The sequence below is a fragment of the Doryrhamphus excisus genome, linkage group LG6 (assembly GCF_037039965.1).
Source record: "Doryrhamphus excisus strain RoL-2023G ecotype Guam linkage group LG6, RoL_Dexc_Guam_v1.1, whole genome shotgun sequence".
Classification (NCBI taxonomy): Eukaryota; Metazoa; Chordata; class Actinopteri; order Syngnathiformes; family Syngnathidae; genus Doryrhamphus; species Doryrhamphus excisus.
This window is the reverse complement of record NC_136362.1, coordinates 16,938,373-16,949,313: the sequence shown is the minus strand read 5'-3', so window position 1 is coordinate 16,949,313 and position 10,941 is coordinate 16,938,373. Positions and strand designations below refer to the sequence as shown.

The following is a 10,941-nucleotide window of genomic DNA, read 5'->3' as shown; positions in this document are numbered from 1 at the left end:
CAGTTGAACTTTTTTTTGTTTGTGCAAGCATTTTTTCTCAGATAGTGAGAGCGGAGCCTCCCCCTCACCAGGCTTCTTTTAGTGCACATTCCTGCAGTGCTAAGTGAGGAGCCTAGCTGTGTTCCTGCTGCAAGAGGGAGAGGAGGGGCATACAGAGGTCATTCATCTGTGCAGACCTGGGAAAGCTTCCCCAGACCGGAAAAACAAGATTGCTTGTCTACTAGAAAAGCAAGTAGACAAACAATTGTGTCATGGCGACTAAACACATAGAGCACAGATGTTTAAACTCTCCCTCAGAGGCATACATAACATTTGACAGCATCATTAGCAATGAAATTGCTTTGAGGCACTAGTTTGCGTTTTGTGGCTATAAACTTTATGGTCTATGTTTGGTTTCACTTCTCAAGTTGATTAATAAAGTATAAATTCAGCAAAATTAAATATATATATATGTTTGGGGAAACGGCTCCTCCTGCTGGCGGAAAGGAAATAAACTTGTCAAGTTTAGTGACTTTTGTTGCACAGGTCCTCCTCCCTGCTGCATGTAGAGCCTGCTGGGGAGGCTTGGGTGGGGCGTTCAAGGTGTGTCCGGATTATTGACAGACAGCCAGCAGCGAGGGAGCGAGTGTACGCAAAAGTTGCTTATGGAATCGTAGGAGAAACAGCAGGACTGTTTTGGCAAACTGTTCAACTCCAAATCGACACCTGGACGCTTCTTTTTCTTTTTGTGTGGTGGAGGGCTGCCCTTTGCTTCGCGTCAAGTGGGCAAAGCGCATTTTCTTCAAAAAAAAATGGCGAAGGCTATCATTTTCATTGCATGTGTGACGCTGGTGAGTACAAATGCGTTTTATTAACATGTAAAGGAAATAGGAAACATGTTGCGATATTTGACACTAACCCTGTGTAACTTTAGATCCTAGCCGGTGTTGAGTCCTGCAAGGTCCCGGCGTTTCTTCCCGTCACGGTGCCTCAAAGTATCCCACTCGGATTCGAGTTAACAAGAAGTATTTATTTAATAATCATTTATTCGTCAAAAAGTTATGTTTCGATGCAAAACTCACTCAATGTTCTCTGCCTGTTGTAGTCAATGTTGCGGACTGTGACAGCGTCACTTCCAACAACCGCACTTTCGCGGTCTGGTCCAACGGGTCAGTGACGGCTATGACACCCGTCACTATTCCGCTCAACGGCCAGTCTTTTTCCGTCCTAGTCCAGGACAACAATGGAGTACATATGCGAATGGAAGTCTTGTTGATGAGACAGGTACAAGGCAATGACTTACAGTGTCTATTTGATATGAGTGTGAAAACTATTTTCATTTTGTATTATTATTATTATTATACAGCCCACTGAAGTACTGAAAAGGTTCAAAAGACGCTGGAGCCCCCCACCCTTCCACATCCTGGAGAACGAGCAGGGTCCAAGAGACATTGATAGGGTAATGTTTTGATGTTTTCAGCATATAATACATCATGCTTTTTAGAATGCTGTCAACTGTTGTCTTCTGCTACATAGCTTACAATATCACATACGCGTCACTGTACGCAATATAATGCAGGGGTTTGTAAAGTGTGGCAGAGTGAGAATATAATCCAATTATACAGTACTCCCAAAACAACAGATTTTCTAGTGCATATTTATTAGCGTTTTCTACTACCCTTCGGGTTAGAAATGTGTTTTTCTTTATTTTTCTCAAGATGCTGCACCTCCCACTTTGACACGGCTCGATGTAAGATTTCCAATACAACATATTGTATTTGAAATATTACGTTACAATGGTGGCTGTAGCGGTGTGTGTTATTATTTAGTAAAATATTACTAGCATCAATGTAAAAAATATCAAAAGGCAAATTAGATATTTTTAAATATTTTTTTGTGTTAAATCATATTAGATCTTGTGCACGTGTTCCTACTACGGCTTCCTCCCACATTCCAAAAGCATGCATGTTAGATTAATTGTCATGTCTAAATTGTCCATAAGTATGAACGTGAGTGTGAATGGTTGTCTATACAGTATGTGCCTTGTGATTGGCTGCCGACCAGTCCAAGGTGTACCCGTCGTCTTGCCTACAGACAGCTGGAATAGGCTCCTGCATACTCCTCGACCCTAATGAGGATAAGTTGGCATAGAGAATGGATGTCTTAAACTTACTTGTTTACAGTATGACATTTGATGAATGGCTGTATATATACTGTAACTTTTCCTCATTCCTTATGGCTATTCGGGGCAATTATTTTAACACACGCTCACATAATCCTTTAAGTGAAAACGTTGTTAAATTCATTGTATTTCCTACTGCTATTAATAAATAAAACTGTATGCAAGAGTAGAGATTGCAGCATCATCCATTCAAGTTATTGCCGGATAAACAGCATAAAGCACCGTATAAACAGTAACACCTGAAAACATTAAGTATACCGCTGTGTGTGTATGTGCGTGCACCACCAACTGTAAAATAAAAGATGAAAAAAAGATTGTCCCAACAGCCATGAGATTAAAAAGGGAAGCACTACTGGACTTTAGACACTACACAGTCTGTTACATAACACAGAAATATGTTGTAATGACTTGAGAAGTCCATTGTTCATTCAAGTTCTGTTTACTAGTAATGAGCAGACAATGGGTTACACAATTACACACAATTACTACAAAATATAATAATAATAATAATAATTAATTCAATTGGTCTAAGTTAGGGTCAGTCATTTGATATAATGACCATTTTGTGTGTCTGTAGCTTTAATGGTAATGAGCTGCGTTTGTCCATGCCTGTCTTTGCCTGTCTTTTTGTGTGGCTACAAGAAGTGTGATTGTTCATTTCAAATTCATATATATTCATACATATACACTGTAACAGTACACCTGTCCAACATAATATCATGATATCAATATATATATATGAAGTCACACTTTAGTAGCAACATCATAATAGTTTTTTTTTTTTTTTTTTATACAATAACTAAGGGACCTGGTGTTGCCATCAGAGAATTGATGAAAAGCGGTCCACCAAGCTAAAGTTAATTTCCATTTAAGGACCGAAGTAATACTAATTATTTTAAGTCAAAATAGCAACTAAATGCTGATTAATATTTTTCTTGAATATATCCATATTTGGTAAGGTGGGAAAGGTGTGAGCTGGCAGCGAGTTCCATAGACGGCATGCCCTTGGTACGTAAGAGGATTGGTGAAGATGTGTGCGAGACCTGGGGATAGTTACACAGTATGGATGTGCAGTAGAGGAGGATCTTGTTGTCCTCAAACTAGCAAACACCGGGGGGATGATCGAACCAATTTCCAACGATGGCTTGAAGAAGAAATGTCTGTAAAATGTGCAGAGAGTAGCAACATCTCTTCTAAGCTCCAAGGGGTAAATACCAGCATTGATTGGGTCTTCAATGTTCAGAAGACGCAAGGCCTTCCGCTGAAGTCTCCACTCCAAATGGGTGATGCATACTCCATGAGGGGTCGAATGTAGGCCTTGTAGATGGTAACTCTGGCCTTGAAGGGGAGAAGATCCCTTGACCGACTTAGGATGTAGAGCCGCTTTGCAGTCTTCTTAGCAAGATATGTAATATACGGGGTCCAAGTAAGAGTGTTGGTAATAACAACACCAAGAAGGGTGATGCTCTTGGTAGGCTTCAGCTGACTGCCCATGAAGTGAAGTTGTCCCTAAGACAGTTGGAAGCCTGCTTTCTCTTTCTCAGTTGTTCTTTGTGAAGTGGGTATTTGGTTGGATCAGAGGTATGAGATCCGTGAGACAGGAAGACTTTCCTTTTTCATGATGTCATGAAAATTCAAAAGTGACCGTTTCAGTACCTCTTCTCTCAAAAGTGCCGCAAACGAGAGGGAGAGGATAGTTTTTTTTCCTTACCGTTGATGGTCATAAACAGGAACTACTATGACCCTGGGGCTACATCCAGCCTGCTAGTTGCTTCCAAAGTATTTAAATTTACATACAAGCTGGCAACATGACTTGCAAGTATTCCAGGTGGACTGTTAGAATTCATTCATTCATTCATTCATTCATTTTCTACCGCTTATCCTCACTTGGGTTGTGGGCGTGCTGGAGCCTATCCCAGCTGTGACTGTTAAAATTATGCATGTAAAATAATGCGCATGTATCAAATATATAGTCTGGCCCCCTGGCCAACTCAATGTGGCCGGTGGCTCAAAATGTTTGGCCACCCCCGCCCTTGGGACACCAACTCATTAAAGGTTCATTTTCCATAATAGGGGACCCTTCATCCCCTTCGTTAATGGCTAAACTAATATATAATTTTGTTTCTGTTGCAGCTTGTGTCCGACTCTGAAGCCAGACATCAGGTGTACTACACCCTCACGGGCCCTGGTTTCGACAAGCACCCAGCGGGAGTGTTCAAGTTTGACAGCTTGTCTGGAATGTTGACTTTGCTTAAGGCGGTTGATCGCGAGGAGTACCCGCAGTTTATTGTGAGGGGACAGTGTGGAGTTTTTTTTTACATACGGATTGCTAAATGTTTACATTGTACCTCTTTTCTTTGCAGTTAACAGCCAGAGTGTTCGACAGAACAACACACGCACAAACTGATTTACCTTTACCTATCATCATCCACGTAGATGACGTAAACGACAATGCGCCACAGTTTCAAGGCTCAATGCAGATGACTGTGCTTGAACAGAGCAAAGCAGGTGAGGAACATGAACTGTTTTTTTTCACATAGTTCTTTTTTTCATTTGTGGTAAATAATCTTGTTTTACACATCAGGAACATCGCTTGGGAAGGTTAACACTACAGACAGAGACCAAGAAGGCACCGACCATGTGAAGATCCGCTATTCCCTTTTGACAGGATTAGATAAATTTGCCATCAACCCTGAGACGGGTGACCTTACAGTGGTTACCAATGCATTGGACAGAGAGGTGAGTGCTGGTTTACTTTAAGTCTCCAAGCAACAATTCAGTTCTATGATGCATCAAATGTATGGAATCATCCCCTCATTAGACTCAAGACAAGTATGGCGTGACAGTGCAGATTAAGGATCGGGACGGCAAAGACTCCGGTTTGATCACCACAGGCACCGCGACCATCATTGTTGGCGACATCAACGACAACCCACCGACCTTCACAAAGTCATCAGTAAATGACTTTTTTATTCAGCACCATAAAAGTTAGATTAGTTGGAATTTTCAGGAAATTGTCATAGAAAATGGATGGATAGATGGAATTGTGCAAAATGTCTTAGAAGAATTAAGATTGAGGTGGAATCGCAAGAGTTGGATTTTCAGATTTACTGATTAAGAGGTGTTCCAATACCAATACATTGAAATGATATAGTTGAGGTGTACTAATGCACTCTATTTTTGCATCCTGCAGTTTCAAGGCACAGTGAAGGAGAATGAATTTGACAAACTTCTCCTCCGAATTCCTGTTGAAGATAAGGATTTAAAAGACTCACCGAACTGGAAGTCAAAATTTGTGATCACTAAGGGAAATGAAAATAACAATTTCCGTATGGCTACAGACGCCAAAACAAACGAGGGGCTTCTTTACGTTGCAAAGGTGAGCTGGTTTTCAATATGGAGTTGCTACTTTGAGGAGTTCAAGTATTTGTATTAAAAAAAAGTCATGTGGTCTTTCCAGCCATTAGATTATGAGAAAACCAAAAATGTGAGGCTCGAAATCCAGGCCCGCAATGAAGTGGATCTGACCGGCACCTCGGACCAGTGGAGATCTGTCCCTGTGGACTTGACAGTCACCAACGCCGATGAAGGCCCAGAATTCACTGCGCCTACCATCCGCTTCATCGTGAAAGAAAACACACCGAATGGCACACTCATCGGAACTTACAAAGCCGTAGATCCCGAAACAAAGAGCAGCGATGGAATCAAGTAAGCGGTCCCTTCCTTCTGACGATTGATGCTGCTTGCTAAGGAACGTGACTCTGACACACAAGTACTTTCTCCCAGGTATTACAAAGTCACCGACCCTGCTGCCTGGATCAACGTAGATAGGAACACTGGAGAGCTGAGAGTTGCAAACACCATCGACAGAGAATCTCATTTTGTCAAGGATGGAGTTTACAACATAACCATGAGAGCTGTCGATGCAAGTATGTAGCTTTCAACTATCAGATAGTCTGATGTCTTAACCCATGGCCTCATTGGCCCGATTTATACTTAGCAGTATGGTGTAATTCAATTCAGAATATTAGGGGGTACTCACACTACACAATCATGCTGTTCTTGAGCACATTTGTCACGTAGCGTCCGGTTCATTGGAGTGGTTATCTACATCGAGGACAGTACACTTTCTTGGCCGCTGCACGCTTGGAAGAGGTGGGAGTGGGTACTACTGCTCATCATTAAATTAGACAAGAGCGCTTTTATCCGCAAGAGAAAGGCTGAAGTCGTTTGAGATTTGTGTAGGTTGCTGTTGTTTGCCTCAGTCAGTTGCTTCCAGTTGGGCTGGGAGTACAGTGCATCCGGAAAGTATTCACAGCGCTTCACTTTTTCTACATTTTGTCATGTTACAGCCTCATTCCAAACTGAATTAAATTAATCTCTTACCTCAAAATTCTACACAAAATACTCCATTATGACAATGTGAAAAATGTTTTGAATTTATTAAAAATAGAAAACAAAAAAAATCACATTTACATAAGTATTCACAGCCTTTGCCATAAAGCTCAAAATTGAGCTCAGGTCCATCTTTTTTCCACTGATCATCCTTGAGATCTTTCTACAGCTTAATTGGAGTCCACCTGCAGTAAATTCAGTTGATTGGACATGATTTGGAAATATAATAACTGTCTATATAAGGTCCCACAGTTGACTGTGCATGTCAGAGCACAAACACCAAGCATGAAGTCAAAAGAACTGTCTGTAGACCTGCGAGACAGGATTGTCTTGAGGCACAAATCTGGGGAAGGATACAGAAACATTTCTGCTGCTTTGAAGGTCCCAATGAGCACAGTGGCCTCCATTATTCGTAAATGGAAGACATTTGGAACCACCAGGACTCTTCCTAGAGCTGGCCGGCCTTCTAAACTGAGCGATCGGGGAAGAAGGGCCTTAGTCAGGGAGGTGACCAAGGCCCCGATGGTCACTCTGTCAGAGCTCCAGCGTTCCTCTGTGGAGAGAGGAGAGCCTTCCAGAAGGACAACCATCTCTGCAGCAATCCACCAATCAGGCCTGTATGGTAGAGTGGCCAGACAAAAGCCATCAGACCAGAGAATTTTGTTTCTCATGGTCTGAGAGTCATTCAGGTGCTTTTTGGCAAATTCCAGACGGGCTGCCATGTTCCTTTTACTAAGGAGTGGCTTTCGTCTGGCCACTCTACCATACAGGCCTGATTGGTGGATTGCTGCAGAGATGGTTGTCCTTCTGGAAGGCTCTCCTCTCTCCACAGAGGAACGCTGGAGCTCTGACAGAGTGACCATCGGGGCCTTGGTCACCTCCCTGACTAAGGCCCTTCTTCCCCGATCGCTCAGTTTAGAAGCTCTAGGAAGAGTCCTGGTGGTTCCAAACGTCTTCCATTTACGAATAATGGAGGCCACTGTGCTCATTGGGACCTTCAAAGCAGCAGAAATGTTTCTGTATCCTTCCCCAGATTTGTGCCTCAAGACAATCCTGTCTCGCAGGTCTACAGACAGTTCTTTTGACTTCATGCTTGGTGTTTGTGCTCTGACATGCACAGTCAACTGTGGGACCTTATATAGACAGTTATTATATTTCCAAATCATGTCCAATCAACTGAATTTACTGCAGGTGGACTCCAATTAAGCTGTAGAAAGATCTCAAGGATGATCAGTGGAAAAAAGATGCACCTGAGCTCAATTTTGAGCTTCATGGCAAAGGCTGTGAATACTTATGTAAATGTGATTTTTTTGTTTTCTATTTTTAATAAATTCAAAACATGTCAAAAAAACATTTTTTCACATTGTCATAATGGAGTATTTTGTGTAGAATTTTGAGGTAAGAGATTAATTTAATTCAGTTTGGAATGAGGCTGTAACATGACAAAATGTAGAAAAAGTGAAGCGCTGTGAATACTTTCCGGATGCACTGTATATCAATCACACGTAAAAGCATCTGCGTGCCAAGTCATTGCAGATGACGTTTCTTCTCCGCTCTATTTGGTTGTTAAGAGCACCAACTGTCCCCTTGGCAGTATCTGTCTGTGCTAAACCCGTCCTGGGTTCGTCTGACCTGATTTACAGTAACTAAAATGGGTGGAATGAAAACCTGGCCCAGGGCCAAGAGGTTTATTGGAAATTGAGTTTTGCAGTCAAATGACAATGTTTGGTCAAATGTTCATAACCATGGAATTTATTTCAGGTTCCAAGACTGGCACAGGGACGGTGATAATCCAAGTGGATGATGAGAATGACAACATACCAATCGTGCCCACCAGTGAGAGGGTGCTGTGTGAAAAGGAAGGAGAACTTGGCTCGGTGCTTGTTGTGGCTGAAGACTTGGACAGGTCTCCATTTTCGGCACCCTTCACCTTTAGTATGCCTGCTGACCATGATGGAAAATGGTCTGTGACCAGGTTTAATGGTAGGTGCTTGTCAGCTTTATTCATATGCTTTAAAAAAAAATATTATCCTCTAAATGCTCACACTAAAAAGCATTGCACAAATACTGGCATGAGAACTGCTAAGTGTATTTCAATGTAACCTGTGGAAGAGTCTTTCTTTTCAACAATTCAGTATCGGTAACAAAAGTTTTGTCTCAGACGATCTGACAATGTTAAGGCTATAATTATGTTTCCTCTTTGTGTGACTCCTGTGCAGACACAGCAGCTACCTTACAGCAGCTCAAAGAACTTCCTATTAAGGTGCACAAAGTTCCCGTGGTAATTAAAGACCTGCAGGGCAATGGAAAAACACAGATAGTGAATGTAAGGATCTGCCAATGCAGGAATGGGGCTTGCTTGACCAAGCCGTGGTCGGCCGCACTCGGCCCGCTGGGTTGGCTGGCATTGCTGCTGCCTTTGTTGCTTCTTCTGCTGCTAGGTCAGTTCCGATCTTCATCATCAATTATCATTTTACAATACAATTTTAATGCACAGACCACACGGAGCATTGTTGTATTCAGCAACACCTAACATGCTTGTTTTGCCGTTGCAGTGTTGTTGCTTGTCTTTTTCTGTAAGACAAGAGCAGAAAACGTTCAGCTGGAGGACACAGCTGATAGTGGTGGAATCCTGATCAAATCAAACACGGAGGCGCCAGGGGAAGAAGTGGTAAGAACAAAATGTTATTTCCTTACATGTGTCATGTAAAGGAACCTTTTTTGGGTTCATTTTTTCATCCATTCGCTCAACAGGATTCAAGTCTCATCAAGGTCCCCATCTCTGGCCCTGACATCAAGGGCTCAGTGTTGAATCAGGATTGGCAGGTGAAGAGCTCCAGCACACTCGGACGCCAAGACGCTGGCTTGTACAAAGGTGGCATTGTTACCACCGACATGCAAGAGTTCTACTCCGGACAGTACGACAGCCAGTATGGTACTCAACAGCTCAACTATGATGCAAACTTTCTCAGCACTTGGCAAACAAATGGACGCTATTTGCACCAGGTAATTTCACTACCTACAATTTTATGTATTTGGGGTAGTTTGTGAGTTTGGAGGATCAAGTAAAAAAAATTTTTGGTGCTTAAAAATCATTAATCCACTTTTTTTTCAAGACTGGCATCTTTCCATAATTTCTCAATGACTAATGCTGACTGTATTATTGACAATATTCAGATTTTTTTTTCAACATCTGCCAAGACATATGGATACTGGCCACTGATACATCTATTAATATGTATTTTTTATCTTGCAAAATACATTACATGATTGTTTTTTCTAAATGGTTCATCATAATCTGCACACAGAGGACATTTCATTAGGCACATCTGATTGTCTGTGAGAGTATCCGCTGAAAACAGAAGATTTTGGAGAGATTTACTAACTTTGTGGTCACATTTGTTTGCCTTGTAGAAACTCGGCTATTTCGGAGGGGAGGAGGATGGTCGATATGCGGATGATATCATCCACCAGTACGGCTATGAGGGGGTGGGCTCAGCCGCCGGCTCGGTGGGCTGCTGCAGCGACGACGGCGACAACGAGAACCTCGATTTTTTAAACACACTTGGACCGAAGTTCAAACCTCTTGCAGGCATCTGCAAAAAGACATGAACAGACAGTAGCAGTGTTTTGCTTTTTTTGGTGCCCAGGATGCAGTAGGGCCCGGGGGTCCCCAGGGCCTCCCACACCCAGCTGAACATGAATGAAATGAAAGAAAAGAGTTGTGTGTGTGCGTTTCCCTGCTGGTTTTGTTGCTTAGTCCTGAGCACTGATAACATATTCGACACTGTCAAATGTACATACTAGTTTATACGCTGATGTGTGCTTTTTGCATTCTTGGTTTTGAAGGTTGTTGCTAGCTGATGCATTCAATGTCGTGGCTGGCTTTGGGTATTTCTGTTTTTATAATTTTGTGACAACTTCAGGTAATTTGGGTTTTACTAATTCCACGTGTTTATAGTAAATGACTTGTGCTGTGTTGGTTGGCTATTTTTGAAGCTGTTTCCCCCATTTTTAAAAGAATTTTGTACTATTAACACATATTAACTAAGATGATTATGGAGTCACCTTAGGGTTGGTTCGTTTAGACTTGTTTTTCGGAACACTGGTCCAGACCAAAAGTAAAAAGATACTTTGGTACACTTTGCTTACCGCTTCACTTTGGTATTTTTTTTTTACCATAGAGCATATTTTCAAAATTAAGAACTGGGCAGCTTCTGTGACATATTACATGCTGTCTTCTGAGTTTAATATATAGGTTATTTTTGTATTTTATATCTATATATACTGTAGATTTCACCAAAAGAGCGCGATTGTCACTTTCAATGGATTTTCTGTGGCATATTTGTCATTTCTGTATTCTGGTAACATTGGTCTGTGTCATT

At 41.8% G+C, this 10,941-nt stretch overlaps 1 protein-coding gene across 1 annotated transcript; it reads left to right on the top strand.

Moving 5' to 3' along the window:
• Positions 1–511: 511 nt before the first annotated feature.
• On the top strand, positions 512–10,703 carry dsc2l (desmocollin 2 like). Its single transcript, XM_058068990.2, has 16 exons — positions 512–830; positions 914–1,004; positions 1,085–1,263; positions 1,346–1,438; positions 4,295–4,450; positions 4,525–4,669; positions 4,746–4,900; positions 4,983–5,117; positions 5,355–5,540; positions 5,622–5,869; positions 5,948–6,090; positions 8,318–8,539; positions 8,776–8,997; positions 9,112–9,227; positions 9,311–9,562; positions 9,971–10,703. Exons 1-16 carry the CDS (start codon positions 792–794, stop codon positions 10,166–10,168), a joined length of 2,580 nt encoding a protein of 859 aa, XP_057924973.2. The 5' UTR covers positions 512–791; the 3' UTR covers positions 10,169–10,703.
• Positions 10,704–10,941: the final 238 nt, after the last annotated feature.